The following is a 23,311-nucleotide window of genomic DNA, read 5'->3' as shown; positions in this document are numbered from 1 at the left end:
TCTCCTTCCTAAAGTATACTGGTTCCAGCTTTTTACAAAACCTTATTCTTTGTGCAGAAAATAAGAACAGATTTTGTTTGTATTCAGAGATATGCAAACATCTAAGAGTGCATTGAAAGCAGTTGGAAGGAATGACTCTGCATGATCTGACACCTCTGCTCAGCCTTTGAAAGGTTCAGGCAAAAGGAATCCAAATCTTGGTACTAAACCACTTTTCAATTGTGCCTTCCATTGAAGAGAGATCTTCTGGCTTCCCAGAAAGGACAGACCCTCTGTCTCATTTTTTTACCCATTTATTAAGAGTTGTTTTGGCTGTCATGGATAAATAGGTTTTTAAATTTCATTTGTCCTTATTCCTGTCCCCCTGCCTTGGTTCCCACAAAACCCTTTATTTCCACAGAGTAACTTGGACCACACTCTTAAGGTTTGTTCTGCTGCCAATGTCTGCAGTGAAGAGTGAATTATTCAGTTTTGAGCAATTGCAACTTAAATACAAGCTACAAGACTCCAAGTTATTTAGAGCAAGGCTTCCCAAATATGTTCTGTGGACTGCAATCAAGTTTTCAGGATATCCACAAGGAATATACTAGATAAATTTGCATATCATTAAGACTCAGTATATGCAAATTTCTCTCATGCATATTCCTTGTGGATATCCTGAAAACCCAACTGACGGTGGCGTCCTCAGGACAGGTTTGGGAAACCCTGATTTAGATATTTGTAAATTAGACATTTTATTTTAGAACTCTGAAATCTGTTGAAGATCCATCTGTAAGTTTTAATTCATTGTAAATTGATTTCATTTTCCTGCAGTCTAAATGTTGGGATTATATAAGATTTCTGGTCAGTGGGAATCTTATTCATGGATTTTGTTGTATGAAGGTCTTGGGAGAAGTAGCAAGTTAAGATCCTGGGGATTTCCCAGCAGTAGAGTAATCTGGGACAAGACTGTACAATTTGTCATAAAGAAAACACATAGGGAGAATAATTTTCCTATAAGATTAAGTCAGCACATACATGCAGAAGTATACAATGGGAGCCAAACGCTTTATAAAATACCGTGTATCTCCATCCTAAAAATACAAGCATATGTGTTGCTACTCACACATTTTTATTTAATGCAGGGATCCACCTAGTTTGTGCATGTACTTTATAAAAGTAGGCACACACACATTCTCTGCAGGAAATAATTCTAGCCTGTGCTTATCATTATCTTCAGTTTATGCACAGGGGTAAGTATTTTATAAAGCATACACATACTTCACTTATGAAATTCTATTTTGTGCATGTGGTGTTAAGCACCATGTAAGTTTGTCACTAATAAAAGCTGGAGAGGCTGTGGCGAAGAGGGTACCATAGCTGATATATATGGTAGAGTTGTGCTGCTATTGCAACATTTTGGAGGAAGATTCAAATAGCATAAAAAAAAATGGTCAAGATTATGGTGGATTGGGAGCCAAACTTTTTCTGTTTAATGTTCCAGTGAAGGTTGCAGCAGGGAAAATATACTGATTACGGAAGCCTGTATGCCACCAGATGGGAAATTGCAGCACATTTTGAAGAATCCATCTGCCCTGGTTCTGCTTTCTTTCACAAAAAACGTTTGAACAAATAGCATATGGAAAATCTCACTGCAGTCAACAGGGGCAGAGTTTCTCTGTTTGAGAGTATTTAGACCCTGTTTGAAAAGTGGAACGCTGGATGTTATTTACATAAGTGGGGATGGGGGATTAAGTAATGTTTAAATCAATGTGGTTTATAAAAATGGAATGAAGTTTTTGTTATGGCATTGTATGGTTAAAAGTTTGCCAATAAAAAAAGAAAAGTATTGTGCATAGGTCTGCACAGATTGTGCCCTGCGAAGAACAGGCTTGACTTTGTGCACACATCAGGACACATATTTGAGCATTGGCAAAGTGAACTTATGCGTGTAAATTCACTTTGAAAATATTAGGTAAAGTCTGCTTGTAAAGGTTTCATGCAGATTTTATGCTGACTTGCAGAGTTATAAAATTACCGTCTTTCTGTTTATGTAATATAACTTAGTAGTCAGAGCTGTGAAACTTGGAGCCCTACCGTTGCTACTTACTGGGTAACTTTTATCCCAGCTCAGACGTGGATTGTTAGCTATTTGAGACTGTGTTACTGTGTAATTTGTTGTACAATGTTCTTTGTATTGGCAGTGCCATATTTACTAATGCATACTTTGCAGCAGTAATCAATAGCCAGATTGTTTCATATGTAATTGCTGAGAGTTTGTGTTTCTTACTTGTTTTAGGGCACTCATGCGGTGGTAGAATTTTCAGAAAAGGAAAGTATTGAATCACTACGAGCCCGAGCCAGCATCCCCAGCAGTGGAGATGAAAGCGCAGTTCCATTTAAGTCTAGACTGTTTGCTTTAAAGTTGACCAGTGTCCTGGAGTCATCTGACAGCCAGCCATCCGTTCAGTTACAGAAGCAGTCTACCATTCCCATCAATGAGCTGATCCAAAAGCTCTGTCTTGCTGAGAATGTAAGTGTAGTCGTTGCTTGCTCACCTGAGCAGTGCTACCATCTTACTGTACTTCCTGTTCTTTTACTTTTTTTTTTTTCCCCATGTGCAAAGCCTCATTCTTTACTCCTTCCTGTTCAGATCTCAATAAAGAACTATGATGTGCACAATCTTCAGCATTTTCTGTTTACCTCACACAGCCTCTTTTTTTTTTCCCCACCATAATAGGCCAAGTACTGTAACTGCCTTTTGTTACTAAGGCATCCATGTGGTATTTGTGTAAGAGGTGTAGCAGCACTTGGCTCTCCTCCTTTACAGCACACCACTCGCAGTTGTCTCAGTACAGCTTTAGTAACATTCCCCCTCATGACTAAACTTTACAAAGGAGACAAGCCAGGACGCAGGTGTGTCATGTTAGGTATGCATAGATAGACTTTAAATTCAAGGTCCATTATAAGCATGATCTGTGATAGTTAAGTCTGCATTTAGTGGGCCATTTAATATCATATTCTACTACCTTGGAAGAGTTGTGATAACACAAGCCTTAGAGTTGCCTAAGTGGGGTAGTCTAAAAGCTATAGCACCGAAATAAAAAGATCAAGTGTTGCCCTTATGGTTACACATACGTATCCTATCGTTGGAAGTAGCCCAGCTGTGAACAAGTAGCCACAGGATGTATGCAGGCTGGTTTGTGATGTTGTGAATCACCAGTAGTGGGGGGCAGGAAGAAAGAGGAGCCTTTAATAAATGGATAAATATAATAATAGCAAAATGGATTTGACAGTATGGAAAAGAAAGGAAGAGACAGGCCTGAACAAGTTCAGCATATCATCTGAATTGTCATTTGAGCAATTATCTATTGATGATTAATACTTGCTTACAAAGTAATAAAGTAGTCTTTTATTCACATGCTTTTTGGCTCGAAAGATTCAATGGACTCTGGCATTTTGTTTACTAGATAGACCAGCAGCTGTACACCCTGACGGAGGAGCACCAGCTGACAGACGAAAACCTGAGGCTCCGTTTTCTTGTCTGTTCACTGATTAGGGACATTGCGGCAGCATACTTTCCAGAGTCAGTGGTGAAACCGTTTGGCTCTTCAGTGAACACCTTTGGAAAGTTGGGATGTGATTTAGACATGTTTTTGGATCTGGATGCCATTGAGAGACGCAATAACAGGAAGGTAAGAGGAAAGAATTGTTTGTATTTAGTTCCCCAGTGTTTTCTGTTGGAGATGAACTAACAAGGGCCAACTTTGCTACTGTATGCAGGAGCAGAACACAGTTTCCATTAAATATAAACTATAATTTCCTAGCGTGTAACCAGATGGACTCAGGACCAATGGGTTATGCTCCCCTGCCAGCAGATGGAGATAGAGTCAAATTTCAAAGCTGACGTCACCCTAGATACACCCCTGCAGTGACCTCAGCCCTTCAGTATTTCTCCGTCTCCAGCAGATGGTGGATGTACCTCTCCCTATGGGGTTTACTGAACTTTTTGGAAGGAGAAATTCTACATTTAAATTGGAGAAAAAATTGAACCCCGCTCTCCTGCGGTGAAAACCTAAAGGTCCCTCCCCTAGTTGAGAATTCCTGAGGCGATCTTAGAGATTCCTCAGAGGTGTGCCTTGGTCTGGTACCCGGTTCCCGGTGTGGACTTTGCTGCCTAAGCAGCTGAAAGGCAGCAGGGGCAGGAAGCAGAGTGAGGCGGTGACAACCAAAGCCCTCTTCCCCCGCAGCTGGAGACCATCTGTGTACTCAGCTGGTAAGCGCTGATCCCAGGTAAGTAAAAATAAATAAGTAGAGAGAAGATTTACCTCCCAATTCAGAAACGTTTGGAGGGGTTTGGTAAGACTTCCTCCAGTCTCCTTGCCCGGTGCACCATACCGACGTCGTTCCTGATCCCATTGTGGTAAGGGGAAGTGGGCTGTTGAGCGGACCCCATAGGGCCCGCTTTAGGCAGGTTAGGCTGCGGTAGCGCCATCTTGCGTGCGTCTTTGTGCGTGCCTTAGTGCCCTTCATAGAACGTCGGTATACGCAGTGCTTTGGCTCTGCGCACGCACATACACGCAGAATACAGGTAAAGCTGGGCAGATGGGCTGTACGTGTGCCTAGCTACATTTCGCTTAGGCACCTGAAATCTGTGCGCGTAAAATTTTAAGTGCGAGCTCCCAGAATACAGTTATCGCTGCCAATGGCTCCGGCAGCCAAGAAACATAAACGCCTTTCTCTCTGCACTGCTTGTCATATTAGGGCTTCACAATCTGACCTGGATTCCAACTTATGTCAGCACTGTGAGGAAGCCCAGGGAGAGCTGATTTCCCTGGACTTTGCTAAGCCCGTCTCTTCCCATTCAGAGGATGGGTTAGCCACAGCCTTAACCGGATCTGAGTGCCCTTGGGACTGGGTCATCCATGGGAGAAGAAAATTCAGTAGCACCTACCTCAGGACCTCCTGGGCTAGGCATGGACTCTGCTGCCTTCTCTTGGATGGAATTTTTCCAGGGCCTTCAAGCCTTCGTGTAAGCGCAATCTACTACCTCACTTGCCACTGTCTGGATAGAAACTCAACCAGTAAGCCCTCCCTCTCCCAGTCCTATCAGCAGACCTTGAGGCATGCATCGCCTCACCAAGGGTATCCCTGGCAGGGACCCGGATGGCACAGACAAAGAGGAGGATACAGATTCCTTGGAAGATGGGGAAATTTCCCCTAGTTTAGAACCCTGGTTTCCTAGACCCTGAAATGCTTGGGAGTTCTTGGGGTGGATTTTATGATGGAACCAAAGAAGAACCCCATTCCGATTTCAGAGGTCTTGGCCCTTTGGGAGGACTCGGTCCTTTCTTAGTCAACAGCCCAAGAGAGGGGCAGGCTCGGGTTCAGGCTCGTCCCAAACCCCCCAATGAAAATTTTCCAACCAGACCTCAGAACGAGGAGATAGGGGGTTGACTGTCCCTTTTCTACCAGAAGTGGGTTGCGATCACTTCGGACAAATTGGTACTGGAGGTCATACGAGAAGGATATGCGCTGGAACTTCACAGCACTCCTCTGGACATATTAATGATGTCTCCTTGCCACTCCCAGCACAAGAAGCAGGCAGTGGAGACTACTCTTTTAAGGCTCATCAGGATGAGGGCTATAATCCAGTACATGTGCCCCAGGAAAATACAGGGTGGTATTCCATCTATTTCATCGTACCCAAGAAGAAAGTTTTTTCTTTCACTACATCCTGGACCTTGAGCGTCAGCCGACATGTACGAGTGAATCACTTCTGCATGGAAACTCTATGCTTTGTGATAATGGCCGTACAATTGGGAGAGTTCTTAACCTCCTTGGCCCTATCCGAGGCCAACCTACATATTCCAATCCATCAGGAACACCATTTCCTATGCTTTGCGGTACTGGGTCGCCATTATCCATTCTGGGCACTGCCCTTTGGCTTAGCCACAGCCCCCAGAACATTTTCCAAGATTTTGGCGGTTGTAGCAGCAGCATTGAGAAAAGAGGGAATCCTGGTGCACCCATACTTGGATGACTAGTTATTCCGGGCCAATCTGTGGAAGAGAGTGTCTAGGTGACATCCTTGCTTCAGGAACTCATTTGGATTGTAAACCTGGACAAAAGCAGTCTCAAGCCCTCCCAGTCCTTGGAATATCTGGGAGTCTGTTTCGACACCAAGCAGGGCATAGTCTTCCTTCTGACCATGTTGATGTCTCAAGTGCATCAGTTGATGAGCACGATATGCCCAACAGTGTGAAGCTATCTCTAAGTTCTCAATTTGATGGCGGCAACCCTGGAGATAGTGACATGGGCGAGGGCACACATGCAACCACTTCAACGCTCACTACTATCACTCTGGAACCCGCAGTCTCAAGACTATTCGATTCGCCTCCACTTACCGATGGGAATATGCTCTCAGCTCCAGTGGTGGCTACAGGAAGCTCATCTGAGCAGGGGTAACCCTGTCCTCTCTAAACTGGCTGGTCCTCACAACAGACATGAGCCTGCGGGGCTGGGGAGCTCACTATCAGGAACTGACGGTCCAGGGACGTTGGACCGAGGAAGAGGCCCTTTGGAACATCAACTGCCTGCAAGTCTGGGCAGTCAGATCGGCATGCTTACAATTCAGCTACAGACTCCAGGGTCAAGCGGTCCATGTAATGTCAGACAACCCAACGACGGTAGCTTTCATCAACCGCCAGGGTGGAACCAAGAGCCAGCAAGTATTTCAGGAGATAGATCTCCTTATGGAATGGGCGGAAATACATCTAAAGATGGTCTCAGCCTCCTACATTGCAGGAAAAGACAATTTCAGAGCAGACTTTCTAAGCAGGAAGAGTCTGGATCAAGGAGAGTGGGTGTTGTCGACCAAAGCCTTTCAACTGATAGATGGGAAACCCCAGTGATCTACTATCGACCTGCTGGCCACATTTCACAATGCGAAGGTCCCCGATTCTTCAGTTGCAGAAAAGATCAGAGGTTTCTGGGGATCGACATTCTCATTCAGACCTTGATGGAAGAATAGTTGCTATACGTCTTCTCTCCATGGCCCCTGCTGGGCAGGGTCATTTGCAGAATCGAGCACCACAGGGGATTAGTCCTACTAGTATCTTCTTATTGACCCAGGAGTTTGTAATATGCGGACACGCGGAGACTCCTGGTGGAGTCTCCTCTGTGCCTCCCACTGCACAGGGACCTGCTACAGCAGGCACCGGTCCTTCACAAGGATCCGACTTGATTCTGTCTTACGGTGTGGCCCTGAGAGGGCTCGCCTGATGAAGCGATATTCTGCAGCAGTAATTGCCACCTTACTCTGCACTCGGAAGTTCTCTACGTCTCTGGCATATGTGCGGGTCTGGAGAGTATTTGAGGCCTTGTGTGAAGAACGCGGTGTCCACCCTCGGGCGGTCAAAATCCCATTAATTCTGGAATTTTTGCAGGATGGCTTAAAGGTTTGACCCTTAACTCTTTGAAGGTCTAAGTAGTGGCGCTCTCCTGTTTCACGGGCGAAGTGAATGGAATCCGCTGGTTGGCTCATCCGGACGTGGCCTGTTTTCTGAAAGGGGTGAAGCACCTCCGGCTACCCCTATGGTGGCTGGTTCTCTTGGAATCTTAATCTAGTATTAGAATTCTTGGTAGGGCCCTCCTTTCAGCCACTGCACAGTCTTTCCTTGCGTTTATTAACCTTGAAAATGGTGTTTCTGGTGGCTATATGCTCGGCACGTCGCATCTCTGAACTACAGGCATTGTCGTGTCGGGAAACGTTCCTCCGGATGACTCCAGGAATGTTACAGCTTTGTACCGTTCCATCCTTCTTGCCCAAGGTAGTCTCAGAGGTTCATTTGAATCAGTTCATTTTGTTGCCATCCCTAAATAAGCATAAGGACGTGGAAGAATACCACCTCCTCTGTCATTTGAATGTCAGTAGACTTTTGGTGTGGTATCTGGAAGTTTCAGACCCTGTCCAAAAGTCAGACCACCTGTTTGTCCTTTACGGTGGAAGGGAAGCGGTGTGAACCAGCTTCGTGGGCTACCATAGCTCGCTGGATTAAGGATGTGGTCACGGGAGCCTATGTGGAGGCAGGAAAGCCATTGCCTTCTCGGGATAAAGCTCATTCCACTAGGGCTCAGGCGGTCTCATGGGCGGAAGCTAGATTGCTGTCTCCTGTCTATATCTGTCGAGCGGTGACGTGGTCCTCCTTGCACACCACCTTCAGGTGTTAACCAGATCGCGGGCAGCCTCCCGCCCCAATTGGGAGTAGCTTTTGTACATCCCATTGGTCCTGAGTCCATCTGGAAATGGAGAAATTACTTGCTGATAATTTTGTTTTCCTTAATGTAGACAGATGGACTCAGCATCCCGCCCACAGCTGCCCAAGAACGGTGCCAAGGATTCGGCCGTGTAGTAGATATTGATTCCAAGAGATTACGGGAAAGCAGTCATCCAGTCCCTAGATTAGGGCATCTGTATTCTTACTGGGGTTCAGTGTTTATGATTGGTTGAGTACAGTTACAGTTGTCCATTTTTATTCATATTTTAAATGAGGTTGTTTCAATAGTATGTCCACAGTGGCTTTTGAATAGAATACTGAAGGGCTGAGGTCGCTGCAGGGGTGTATCTAGGGTGACGTCAGCTTTGAAATGACTCTGTCTCCATCTGCTGGCAGGGAAGCATTACCCGTTGGTCCTGAGTCCATCTGTCCACACTAAGGAAAATGAAATCATCAGGTAAGTAATTTCTCCAATTTCAACAGTGTACTTTGAGTGCTGATATTAGATCAGTATCTATGCTCATGTAATGGTAATAGTAATTTTATTTTAATATACTGATTTTCTAAACAAAATCAAATTGGTGTACAACAAATATAAATATCAATACAAAACTTTTAAAACAAAATGCACATTGAGCAAGAAAAAAACTACATAAAATTAAAAAACATCACCTAAAATCTGCTCAGTAGGCTGAAGAAGAAATCCTTTGCTAAAATACAGTTCAACATAATTCAGTTAAAAACCATTACAAAAAAAGTCTTTCAGAAGCTTCCTAAATTTTAGATAATTTTTCTTTGTTCTTAAATCAAAAGGGAAGAATAATGGTGGCACTAAGGATAACTTGCATTTTCACAGAAAACTTTGGACATCTGCACACTGTTTACCTTTTTATTTACAGTTCCAGTTTAGTTTCCTTGCTGTGGGAACTAGGGAACACACGAGATTGCACCTGTACAGTTGCAGGTTCCTACTGCAGGCTTTCCAGTGGAAACAAATAAGGTTTAACAGCACACAGATGGTAGAAGAATTCTTTTGAAAATGGCAGACAGTCCTGAGTGTTGCCTGTCACTCATGTATGTGTGTATTTATTTGACTTAATTATAATTTATGGTACATATTTTCGTTGGAGTGCCATATTTACTAATAGGTGTGGGATTGCAGGAGAAAAAATAAACACACATCTGGCAGTATTGTAGTGCCTCACTTGAAAGGGACACTGTCCTGCAGTCCACCAGTGAAAAATGTTCACGTTCAGTATGTAACCAGCCCAAGATAATTAGACAGAATTCAAATAAAAGAAAAAATCTAGGCATCCCTAAAGAATGAAAAATTCAGTTATCTTAACCACAAAGCTGTTTTGGTTTGCATTATGAATCTTTGTAGGAGAAGAAAACCTAAGTTTTGAATGTAGAGTCTGAATGGTTTGAATACTGCAAGTTTTCATCCCTACTTACTTCTTAAAAAATACATTTTGAATTGGAAGTGTTTAGTGTTTAAAAAAGGCAGATATCCACAGCACATGGCTGCTGGCTCTTGTTTGTCAGATGCTCCTTAGGCTATTCACCCCTTGTAAAGGACTATTTGATGTTGCCAGCACGAAAAATAAATGTACTTTTCCAGTAATGGGGCCTTTTTAACAGTATCAGAACATGGCTGCTTGAGTTTGGAAAGAGGGGGGAGGGTTTGAAAGCAAAGGGAAAGTTGGAGACCAAGTTAGACTGTGTTATTGCAACAGGAAGGCAAAGTAGGTAGACTCGATGGACTTGTGATCTTTGCCTCCTGTCAGTGTCTGTGTTGTCATAAAAAAAGGACTTTTCCTGGCTATTAAATGACAGAATAGAACTTGGAATACTGGTGGGGCACCATGTATTTGAATGTTCAGTTTTGTAGATGTTTTAAGAAGTGAACCAGAAAAAGAGCTCTTCTCAAATTTGTATTATAAGGGCAACTAACTTTTTTTTCACTAGGAAAGTATATAAAGATAAGAGGGAAAAGAGGCCACTATGGTTTTCTAAAGAAGTAGCTGAAAAAGGAAAAAAGGTTAGTGCTCATAAACTACTAGAGCTCGCAGAATGAGGAAATCAGGTGACAATATCTGGAAAGGATAAGATAAGCTAGGAAAGTTGTCAGGAGAGCAAAGATTCAGATTGGAAAAAGAATTAGAAAATATGGTAAAACAAGGGAACAAAATCTTTTTTTAGATAGATTAATGAAAGGATAAAGTGTAACCGTGCCATTGTGAGACTAAGAGGTGAAAGGGAGGAATATGTAGAAGCTGATAATAAAAAAAAAAGTTGACTTGCGGAGCAAATATTTCTGTTCAGTGTTCTCTGAGTAAAAGGCAGAAGTAAGACCATAGAAAATGGACTCACATAGGATTGGGAAAGGAGTAATCCTCAAATGATTTTTAGAAAACTCTGTTTGTGAGGTGCTAGCAAAACTGAAAGATAGAGCAGCAATGGAGCTGGACGGGATACATCCGAGATTTTTAAGGGAACTTGGAGAAGTTCTGTCAGCTCTGCACGTACACCTTTTCGATGCTTTTTTTTTTTTTTTTTTTTAAACTTAGGAGTAGTTTCAGAGGACTGGAGACGAGCAGATGTGGTTCCTATTCACAAAAGGGAAAATAAGGAGAAGGCCAATTAGTCTGACTTCTGTGTTCAGTAAATTAATGGAATCACTGCCAAAAAAGAGGATAATGGATTACAAGCTCTGAGGCAGCATGGTTTAACCAGAAATAGGTCATGTCAGATAAATCTGATCAACTTCTTTGACTGAGTGATTAGAGAATTGCATCAGGGAAGAGCATTAGGTGAGGCCTTTGACATGGCTCCACATAGGCAACTTACAAATAAACTGAACGCCCTTGATATAGGGCCTAAACTAAGTGACTAGGTTAGAAACTGGTTGAATGGGTGGTGACAAAGTGTAGTGGTAAATGTAGTTCACTCAGAGGAGAAGGGTGTTTATTAGTGGCATGCTGCAGGGATCAATCCTTTCAGAAGTGATTTTGCAGAAAGACTGTTGGAAAAGGTTTCTCTTTATGCTGATGACTTCAAAATCTGTAACTGGTTAGGCACCTAGGAAGGTATGGAATACATGAGTGGGTATCTAGCGAAGAATGAGGAATGGTCTAGAGTCTGGCAGCAAAGATTTAATGCTAAAAATACAGGATCATACATTGCACTGCCAAAACCCAAGGGAGCTACAGTGTAGGAAGTGAAATTCTTATATTCACGAAATAAGAGTGGGATCTGGAGGTGATTGTATCTAATGATCCTAAAGTGGCCAAACAGGTGGATAAGGCAGTGGCAGAAGCCAGAAAGATAATTGGGCGCATAGAGAGAGGAATGATCACCAAAAAAAGGTGATATATTTCCTGTGCTAGTTCTTAGTGAGACCTGATTTGGAATAATGTGTGCAGTTCTGGAGACTGCACCTTCGAAAAGATACAAACTGGATGGAGTAGTACTAAAATAATCAGTGGTCTTTGTTGTAAAACATATGGGGACAGACTTAAAATCTAAACATGTATACCTTAAGACAGTGGTCCCCAAACTTGTCCTGGAGGGCCACCAGCCAGTCGGATTTTTGGGATATCCACAATGAATATGCATGAGAGAAAATTTGCATGTTATGGAGGCAGTGCATGCAAATTTTCTCTATCTGAATTCTCTATCTGAATTTCTCTATCTGAATTCAAGAAAGCGTGGGGCAAGCAAAAGGGATCTCTAAGATAGTGATAGGATTGTAGAGCTGAGAAGTTGGTGTGGATGGACAGACAAGCTGTATGGTCTTTTTCTGCCGTCTTGATAAATAATGAGGAATTGTACTGGAATTCTTACATCAGGGAACGTTTTGGAAACACAACATAATATGGATTTGTAGCAAAAATTGAAAGGCAGAATAGTAAAAGCAAAGCAGACTTACATGGAAAAAGAAATAAAGTGAAAAAGAGCTTAATATGGCTCATAACAGATTTTTGAAAGAAGCTAGCAAAGAAAAAGGAATATGTTCAAACTTGAAAACTGAGGGCCATGGAACAAAAGTAAGAGACACAGACCATTCTGGAATAATATGCAATGTGCAGTGTTCACCAATACAAAAATGTCCTTGATTTTCTTTTCTGTTTTACTGGCTTTCATGCCTCTGCCCTCACACTATACAATCTGTTTGCTCTCTTGCACACTAACAAGTTAGGAATGTTAGGGATCCAGGTCATGGTGCTGCAAAGCACAGGTAGTGGAGAGGTTTTATTATACAGTGCTATATCTGAAGTTTTTGTTTTGTTGTCATCAGCTTTATTATGAATGAATTTTGGGGAGCTGCTGAGCATGCTCTCATTACAAGGTAGGCAGTTTGCTCTCCAGTGGTAGAAACACAGCTATCGAAAGCAAAGATCTTCTACACACTACCATAAAGTAACAGCAAGACATTCAAAATATTAAGATAGATTGATGCTCCCTAATGCAACAACCAACACCTAAGTGAGCTAAGCAGAGATTGACCAAACAAGCTGATTTGGACCAGCTGCTACTAAACATTTCTATAGCACTGCGAGACATACTTAATTCTTTTTTAAAGTAAAAAGTGCATTTATTTTTGAAAGATATGCAGCACTGTTTAAATGCTCAAATTTTCTCCTTTGGTTACTGGCTGCTGCTTGTGCCTGATTTATTGATTCCTTTTCATTCTAATCTTATTATCCTTTGAGCATATTAATGCTCTTTTCCAGATAGAGTATATGTCTTTTATTATGGCATACAACCATGTTTTAAAAAATCTCTTGAACCTGATGTGGTACATTGAGCTAAAGAGACCACAATTTCAGCCTGAGTTATACTGCAGCTATTTTGTTCATCAGCTGTTTCTTTTTTATTCATTTTGCTTTTATCAGTGTGGTAGCTGCATGGGGTTCTGATGAGAGTCAGTACCACAGCACCTCAATTCACCTAAACAAAAAAGATTGGAATAGCTAATTAGGAGCTGCTTTTTTAAACCTTAGAACACTCATTTTTCCTCAGGTATGAAATGTATTCAGTCTAATAACTGAGAGTATAAGGTTAAATATACTATGTGGTTTTCTCATTCACACAAAAGAAACCCATGGTATTTTATTTAAACGTTTTTTTTTTTTTTTTTATTTTGCCCAATTTGAGTCTTGTCATTCTAAGTGGATTACAGTGTATAACATATAATTGAGGTAAAAGATGAACAAGGCAGACAAAACAAGTTACCGGTAATGAAAAAACTTTGAGGAAGTCAAACTCATTATTTGATCGCTGATGTAGAAAAGAAAATGGGAAGGGCTATCAGCCTACAGCAAAGTCCTGCAAAAAATAAAAGGTCTGCAGTTTCATTCTAAAAGTTTTGTAATCCAAAACGTTTCTAGTGGAATCACATTCCATAATATAGGACCTTCCCGTGAAAATGCTCATTTATATAGATTTGGCCCTCAGTGTTTTTGTTTTGTTTTCATTCACCACTGAATTAGCTGATAAAAATGTGTTCATACTGCTGCTTTAATAGGATTAAAGAGGATTTTCTTGTGGGGGAAAAAACATTTCCTCCAGTGTTTTCTCTGTTGCCTGATCACACACAGATTCCATCTTTGCCTCTTTATCTCTTTCTTTCTCTGCATTAGGCTGCAGGCTCCTTTTCCATGGAGTATCGGATGAAGTGCGTTCCCTCAGAAAGAGTGGCCACTCAAAGAATCCTCTCTGTGATTGGTGAATGCATTGACAGCTTTGGGCCAGGGTGTGTTAGTGTGCAGAAGATCCTGAATGCCCGCTGTCCTTTGGTGCGGTTTTCCCATCAACCTGCAGGATTACAGTGCGACTTGACAGCAAACAACAGGTGAGAATTCTAATACGGCACTTAGATCTTGCTTCATTTACTGGGGACTCCAAGCACTCGACATTGCTCAGTATATATGGTTTACTACCCATTTACAGCAGTACTCATTTGGTTCATGGCAGGGACTTTAACATGATGACCCGTTTGATAGTCTGTTTTGAGCTAAAGAAACCACAATATCAGCCAGAGTTATACTGCAGCTATTCTATCACAGATATTTCAGTAAAGTGAGTTAACCCATGTCTCTACTGGTTCCTCAAAGGTGGGAAAGGCTGTGCAAATGGTACTATTCTCTGATCCTGCTCAGAATTAAACAGATGTTAGTTAAATGCTTATTTTAACAGGTGAATCCTTAGTGATCCATAAACAGTTCTGCATATGTTCATTCTTAGAACACAATCCATTAAAAGCAGCTTGCTGTATAGATATTTTCTGTCGGAGAATGGGTTTATTCGATTTTGATCTGTAAAACTTAGAGTAAGAATAACACAAATGATGCAAAAGAGCCAGAGACATGCACAAAACAAAGTTACAACAGACTAAGATTGTTTCAAAATTGAGTAAAAGAATATACACATCCATGGCTGCATGGTAGTAGTAGAGTGACAATTCTCAAGATAAAGCAAATGTGAATGTACGTTGAAGCTGTGAGAAGATCATGAAATTAGGGCACATTTCCTTTAAAGGATTTGGGAATAGGAGCCTTGAATTTTTATTGTAATCCAATGGCAGCATTTTTCTTCTGTGAGTTCCTACAACTGTTTTGCATTTTCTTGCTTTGGGAAGCCACTGCTGTGATAGTTCTTTGCTTGGTGCTGTGGTCAAATAATGAAGATCCTGATACTGTCTGAGCCTAAATTATGTCCACCTCAGTTCTGACAGATTAATAAAATGCCATCATAGACTATGTGCCAAAATTTGAGGCCCCTAGAAAATGCTGAGCTTGGGGATCTGTTTGTTTGCATCTCATCTGTCATGTGTCTACGATTCATTTTCATCTGTGATTCTTGAAAATGGCAAACCATGGCAGCTTTACGGTGACCATGTGCCATAATCAGGGATATGATATGTCTTATGAAATGCATCCTTTTTAGCATGGTGTTGCATTAAAGAGGCTACTGAAAACTTTGTTTTGCAGCTGGATTTCTTACTATGAATTAAAAACTGAAATAGTATTTTTACACTATGCTGTTCTAACTATGCAGAAATAAGTGTAAGAGTTATACTTTTTTAAAGCTTAAATCTCTTGCATTATATACATAAAAGAAAAAAATAACCATGGACACAATTTTTATCCAAAATATTAAGGGATATGCATTGCACACTTAATTTTATTCTTTTATTTACGTTTAGCAAATGCTACTACCAACCAGCCCACCGTGATTTACAACAAATAAAATGAGCACATCATACTTAACTAAACAAATCACCCATAATACATTAAAAACATTGTCATTTAAAACCTCCCCTTCCGCTCATCCCCAACCTTGCATAGAGTTTATTTATTCATAGTATAATTTCACAATACTACATAACCACACATACTATTAAAAAATTCAGAGCAAATATCCTCTAAACAAAATTTCTTTCCCTAACCTTGTTAACGTTTAGGCATCAGATCCTGTGCTCTGCATTCATAGTACTATCTTAATTCCTGTCGTCTCACAGCTATTAGCTAAAAAGGATTGCTGAAATAGCTATGTTTTGACTTTCAAAAGGTGGGATAACTATCCACCTAACTAATCTCCCTAGGGAGTTTGTTCCAGGGCCTGGGAGCTGAAAGAGAACGCAAAGGGAGAACCAAAAGATTATTCTGTGAAGAGTGCAAATGAGGTGATGGCAAATACCCAACCGGCCTTTCCCATAAATAGTCAGGGACCTCCTGTTCAAGGCCTTCAATGCCAACATAAGTATTTTGAATTTACAACAGGCAACAACTGGCAGCCAGTGAAGATTTTGGTGGATAGAGGAAACATGGTCCCCCAAAGTCTAACCCACCCATAATTCTGGCCACTATATTTTGCATTAATTGAAACCTCTGGAAGTCCATTTGAGACATCCCATATTTCCTATTCATGTAGCCAGACCAGATCAGATGTGTGTGTTATGCTCATTAACTAGCAGATGGAGACGAGACTAACAGTTTGCTGATGTCATTCTTTATATGCACCTATGCCGACCTCAGCTTGCCAGTATTCTTTGCCTCCAACAGAAGGTAGGCAAGCATTTCAGGGAATGCTATCCTGGAGGTTCTGGATTTCAGCTTTCTACCTAAGTGCCTAAATGTGGCTTCCAGAACCTCCCTCCCACATTTTACTATGTCATTGATGCCCACATGTACCACGACATCCGGCTCCTCTCCAGCACTGTCTAAAATCTTATTTAGGTGCCACGTGAGGTCAGCCACCTTCGCACCAGGTAGGCATGTTACCAGGCGATTCTCATATCCTCCAGCCACCCAGCTATCTACATTCCTAATAGAATCAGTATCTATGACAGCCGACTTAAGCCTTCCCTCCTGGGAGACACATCCTTGGTGCGAGAGGACGATGCATCACCTGGCGAGCAGGTCCTTGCTACCGGATTATTTTCTGCTGCAGCAGGTTAATGCCCTCTGACCAGGAGACCTTCCTTCTCCAAGGCAGCATCAGGGCTGCCAGACTCGAGTTGGGACTTGGCTACTTTGTCCCTGAAGGTCTCATCTCTATACCTCTCTGTTTGCCTCAGTGCCTCCAGGTCTGCTACTCTAGCCTCCAGAGATCAGAGCTCTTTGCACCGGGTACACACATATAACCTCTCACCAGCAGGTAAACAATCATGTATGTGACACTCGATGCAAAAGACTGGAAGGCCCCCCTCTTGCTGCTGCACTGCTGCCTTCATCTTAATTTTGTTCAGATCCTAGTTAAGTTTAAGTTGTTATGAGAGTTGGAATACATACAATTAGAGTCCTTTAATTGTATTAGTGTATTCACTATTTATCTGGTAGTGATCTAAAGTTGGATGTTTAAACTCTTGATAAGGCCTGGGGCAATCCTGAGTTTAAGTTAAAAGTCTGGATATAATTTTTTTAAATTGAAAATGTCTGCTGCCTATAAATCAAGAATGAGCAAGAGGTGGGAGAAAGGGAAAAACAAACACAAATCTCTTAGCTTTTGCCTGCTTCTGACTAATACAGAAACAAAAGCACAATAAAAAATATACCCCAATAGTTAATTCTCCCCAAAATGTTAATTTCTAAAAATTTCCCAAAGAAGTACTTACTGTTTCTCTTTAGCCACCAACAAGGTGATTTTCTCCTCTGTGTCCCGAAGCCACTCCTACATTGTCTTGGCTGTGTGCTTAGGGTCATTATCCTGTTGGAAGTTGAATCTTTGCCCCAATCTGAGGTCCAGATCCCTCTGGAGCAGGTTTTCATCAAGGATCTCTCTTACATTGCTCTGTTCATCTTTCCCTTGATCCTGACTAGTCTCTCATTTCCTGCAGCTGAAAAACATTCCCACTGCATGATGCTGCCACCATCATGCTTCAACATAGGGATGGAATTTGCTAAATGATGAGTGGTGCCTGGTTTTCTCCGGACATGAAGCTTAGCATTCAGGCCAAAAGGTTCAATCTTGGTTTCATGAGACCAGATAATTTTGTTTCTCATGCTGTGAGAGTCCTTTAAGTGCCTTTTGGCAAACTCCAAGCAGGGAGTCATGTGCCTTTTACTGATGTGTGGCTTCCATCTGGCCAGTCTATCATAAATGTCTGATTGGTGAGTGCTGCAGAGATGGATATCCTTCTGGAAGATTCTCCCATCTCCACAGCGGAACTCTGGAGCTCTGTCAGTGTGACCATCAGGTTCTTGGTCATCTCCCTGAATAAGGCCCTTCTCCCCAACTGCTCAGTTTGGGCAGGTGGCCAACTCTAGGAAGAGTCCTAGTGGTTCTGAACTTCTTCCATTTAAGAATAATGGCTGCTACTGTGTTCTTTAGGACCTTCAATGCTGCAGCAATTTTTTATTACCCTTCCCCAGATCTTTATCTCGACGCAATCCTGTCCCGGAGGTCTACAGACATTTCCTTCGACTTGATGGCTGTATGTTGTTTATCTCAGAAGATAGGAAGTGACTATACAATTAGACATTTATCTGACCTAAAATACTATACCTCGCATTCAGCAAACAACCACCCAGCGCTCAACCAGCAAACAATCACCCAGGGCTCAACTAGCAACCAGCAAACAACCACCCAGCGCTCAACCAGCAAACAACCACCCAGCGCTCAACCAGCAAACAACCACCCAGCGCTCAACCAGCAAACAATCACTTAGGGCTCAACTAGCAACCAGCAAACAACCACCTAGGGCTCAACTAGCAACCAGCAAACAACCACCCAGCGCTCAACCAGAAACCAGCAAACAACCACCCAGCGCTCAACCAGAAACCAGCAAACAACCACCCAGCGCTCAACCAGAAACCAGCAAACAACCACCCAGCGCTCAACCAGCAACCAGCAAACAATCACCCAGGGCTCAACCAGCAAACAACCACCCAGCGCTCAACCAGCAAACAACCACCCAGCGCTCAACCAGCAAACAACCACCCAGCGCTCAACCAGAAACCAGCAAACAACCACCCAGCGCTCAACCAGAAACCAGCAAACAACCACCCAGCGCTCAACCAGCAACCAGCAAACAATCACCCAGGGCTCAACCAGCAAACAAACACCCAGGGCTCAACCGGCAACCAGCAAACAACCACCCAGGGCTCAACCAGCAAACAAACACCCAGGGCTCAACCGGCAACCAGCAAACAACCACCCAGCGCTTTACCAGCAAACAATCACCCAGGGCCCAACCGGCAACCAGCAAACAACCACCCAGCGCTCAACCAGCAAACAATCACCCAGGGCTCAACTAGCAACCAGCAAACAACCACCCAGCGCTTTACCAGCAAACAATCACCCAGGGCTCAACTAGCAACCAGCAAACAACCACCCAGCGCTCAACCAGCAAACAATCACCCAGGGCTCAACTAGCAACCAGCAAACAACCACCCAGCACTCAACCAGCAAACAACCACCCAGCGCTCAACCAGCAAACAACCACCCAGCGCTCAACCAGCAAACAACCACCCAGCGCTCAACCAGCAAACAACCACCCAGCGCTTAATCAGCTAGTACAAATACGTATTTAAACATCAGCATGATTGTGTCCCACATTCCAGTACTAAAATACTCGAACTTCACCTCCACTATTACGAGATCGAAGGCAGTCAATTCATGCTACAGATCTCTCATTCCCATCATGGCTTCTCCATTGACACAAATAATGGGTCTAATGACATTCTCCATACTCCTTTTGAACACACAATCTCTTCTAAAAAAAGCCATTCTACTAGGAGATATCATGACAGATGAGTCTCCTGACATTTGTGCCATTACAGAGACATGGCTTAAAAGCACAGACGTCTCAATAATTAACCAACTATCTACAGAGTCATATGACTTATTCTCTATACCAAGATCTAAAAAGAAAGGAGGGGGACTTCTATTAGCAGCAAAGAAGTCTTTTAAACTCATACTACAACCATGCCATCCACCCCACAAAATGGAAATTGGCCTTTTTAAATCAAAGAGCCTCCAGATCTGTTTAATTTATGCTCCCCCGGGCATATTAGAAAAAAACCCATCCTCTCTTACTGAATATACGGAGGTACCCGTAATGGAGAAGGTTTTCATGGGTAATGATTCATGGGTGATGATTCATGGGTAATGATTCAGATGGACTGAATCAAATCACGGTGAACCTAGAAGATGTGCTAGGCCTGATTGACAAACTGAAGAGTAGTAAATCACCTGGACCGGATGGTATACACCCCAGAGTTCTGAAGGAACTAAAAAATGAAATTTCAGACCTATTAGTAAAAATTTGTAACTTATCATTAAAATCATCCATTGTACCTGAAGACTGGAGGATAGCAAATGTAACCCCAATATTTAAAAAGGGCTCCAGGGGCGATCCGGGAAACTACAGACCGGTTAGCCTGACTTCAGTGCCAGGAAAAATAGTGGCAAGTGTTCTAAACATCAAAATCACAGAACATATAGAAAGACATGGTTTAATGGAACAAAGTCAGCATGGCTTTACCCAGGGCAAGTCTTGCCTCACAAATCTGCTTCACTTTTTTGAAGGAGTTAATAAACATGTGGATAAAGGTGAACCGGTAGATATAGTATACTTGGATTTTCAGAAGGCGTTTGACAAAGTTCCTCATGAGAGGCTTCTAGGAAAAGTAAAAAGTCATGGGATAGGTGGTGATGTCCTTTCGTGGATTGCAAACTGGCTAAAAGACAGGAAACAGAGAGTAGGATTAAATGGGCAATTTTCTCAGTGGAAGGGAGTGGACAGTGGAGTGCCTCAGGGATCTGTATTGGGACCCTTACTGTTCAATATATTTATAAATGATCTGGAAAGAAATACGACGAGTGAGATAATCAGATTTGCAGATGACACAAAATTGTTCAGAGTAGTTAAATCACAAGCAGATTGTGATAAATTGCAGGAAGACCTTGTGAGACTGGAAAATTGGGCATCCAAATGGCAGATGAAATTTAATGTGGATAAGTGCAAGGTGATGCATATAGGGAAAAATAACCCATGCTATAATTACACGATGTTGGGTTCCATATTAGGTGCTACAACCCAAGAAAGAGATCTAGGTGTCATAGTGGATAACACATTGAAATCGTCGGTTCAGTGTGCTGCGGCAGTCAAAAAAGCAAACAGAATGTTGGGAATTATTAGAAAAGGAATGATGAATAAAACGGAAAATGTCATAATGCCTCTGTATCGCTCCATGGTGAGACCGCACCTTGAATACTGTGTACAATTCTGGTCGCCGCATCTCAAAAAAGATATAATTGCGATGGAGAAGGTACAGAGAAGGGCTACCAAAATGATAAGGGGAATGGAACAACTCCCCTATGAGGAAAGACTAAAGAGGTTAGGACTTTTCAGCTTGGAGAAGAGACGACTGAGGGGGGATATGATAGAGGTGTTTAAAATCATGAGAGGTCTAGAACGGGTAGATGTGAATCGGTTATTTACTCTTTCGGATAGTAGAAAGACTAGGGGACACTCCATGAAGTTAGCATGGGGCACATTTAAAACTAATCAGAGAAAGTTCTTTTTTACTCAACGCACAATTAAACTCTGGAATTTGTTGCCAGAGGATGTGGTTAGTGCAGTAAGTATAGCTGTGTTTAAAAAAGGATTGGATAAGTTCTTGGAGGAGAAGTCCATTACCTGCTATTAAGTTCACTTAGAGAATAGCCACTGCCATTAGCAATGGTTACATGGAATAGACTTAGTTTTTGGGTACTTGCCAGGTTCTTATGGCCTGGATTGGCCACTGTTGGAAACAGGATGCTGGGCTTGATGGACCCTTGGTCTGACCCAGTATGGCATTTTCTTATGTTCTTATGAAATATATCAACATTAATATACCCACCATTATACTAGGTGACCTCAACCTGCACTTCGACCGCACCCCCCTTACCTCAGCATGTGAAGCAACACTATCTTCTTTGAATGCAATGGGATTTAAACAAGAGGTTACAGGCCCAACTCATAAAGCAGGCCATACTCTAGATGTAATTTTCACGAACACCCTAATAATATCGAATCCTCCTCAATGCACTCCCATACCATGGTCGGACCACTTCAGAGTTGACACTAGATGTACCGTGAGAAACAATATACCCCAAACATACCCTAAAAACAAAACCATTGAATTCAGGAAGAAATGCCAAATGGAAGACATTATAGAAGCTATAACGGATGAGAGCAACAAATTAGATCTCTCGAACACCAACTCAGCATGTATGACCTGGCATCAAATCACCAGTGACATCGCCAATCGTCTTTGTCCGCTTATAACTAAAGAGATCAACTCTGAGAAGAAAAACAAGAAACCTTGGTACACAACTGACCTATGAAAGATGAAACATGAGCTTCGTAAAATGGAAAAAAGATGGATCAAAAACCACGACTCGACTCAGCAACAAAAATTCAAATCCCTACTCAACAAGTACCGTAAATCAACCGATGAAGCAAAAAAAAACTATTACTCAACTAAAATTCATCAATACCAGTTTAATCCACGTGCCCTTTTTCAATACGTGTCTAATCTAATCTCCCCCATAACGAACATCGACCCCGAAATTGAGACCAAAAACAAATGTGAGAAATTAGCCACCTATTTCCAGGACAAGATATCAAATATCATGGCTCGCTTTTCATCTCCATATCAGCCAACAACTCCAGCACTAACAAACTCCCAAAATGATTCACCCACACTCACAAATTTTGAATTATCTACTGTATCGGAGATTGAAGCAGTTCTAAAAAGAATTAAACCAGCATTACACCCTGTGGATATTATGCCAACAAAAATGCTCCTGGCTATCCCTACTAGAATAGCCCCGGCGATCGCCAACATCATTAACACATCTATAACAGAGGGAGTCTTTCCCACACAACTCAAACATGCCATTATTAAGCCTACCCTTAAAAAAGCAGACCTGGATCCTTCTGAACCTGCAAATTATCGACCAGTATCGAACCTCCCACTATTATCAAAAATACTAGAAAAGGTCATAAACAAACAACTAACTGACTATCTAGAGGAAAATCATTTACTCTTCCCTTCACAATATGAATTTAGGAAGAACCATAGCACTGAAACACTACTAGTGTCCCTTTCAGACTCCATTCTAAAATCCCTGGATACTGGTAACTCTTATATTCTGGCCCTACTTGATATCTCCGCAGCATTTGACACGGTGAACCACAACACACTCCTCTCTCTTCTTTCACAAATTGGAATCACATGCACTGCCCTATCCTGGATACAATCATTCCTGAAAGACAGAACTTACAGCGTCAAAGTGGGACACCATTTGTCAAAACCGAGAAATCTGTCACAAGGTGTCCCTCAAGGATCCGCCCTTTCCTCAACGCTTTTCAATGTTTATCTATCTCCACTCTGTAAACTACTGAAGAAATTGGATCTCCGTCATTTCATATATGCCGATGACGTACAGATCATTATACCAATCAAGGATTCACTTGCTAAGGCCATGGAAACCTGGGAATCAGCACTCACTGAAATAAAAAATCTACTTATGGAAAACTTTCTTGCAATCAA

The 23,311-nt window shown here is 42.1% G+C and overlaps 1 protein-coding gene across 1 annotated transcript in view; it reads left to right on the top strand.

Annotated features, from left to right (window-relative positions):
• MTPAP (mitochondrial poly(A) polymerase) overlaps positions 1 to 23,311 on the top strand; it is a 124,161-nt gene that overhangs the window by 51,594 nt on the left and 49,256 nt on the right. Inside the window, exons 3-5 of the mRNA XM_029588622.1 lie at positions 2,279 to 2,512; positions 3,450 to 3,674; positions 13,904 to 14,115. Coding sequence (XP_029444482.1) covers positions 2,279 to 2,512; positions 3,450 to 3,674; positions 13,904 to 14,115 — 671 coding nt within the window. The remainder of the gene's footprint in view (positions 1 to 2,278; positions 2,513 to 3,449; positions 3,675 to 13,903; positions 14,116 to 23,311) is intronic.

Source organism: Rhinatrema bivittatum, chromosome 2 (genome assembly GCF_901001135.1).
Source record: "Rhinatrema bivittatum chromosome 2, aRhiBiv1.1, whole genome shotgun sequence".
NCBI lineage: Eukaryota > Metazoa > Chordata > Amphibia > Gymnophiona > Rhinatrematidae > Rhinatrema > Rhinatrema bivittatum.
Note: the sequence above shows the minus strand (reverse complement) of the source record. Positions and strands in the feature narration are given on the sequence as shown.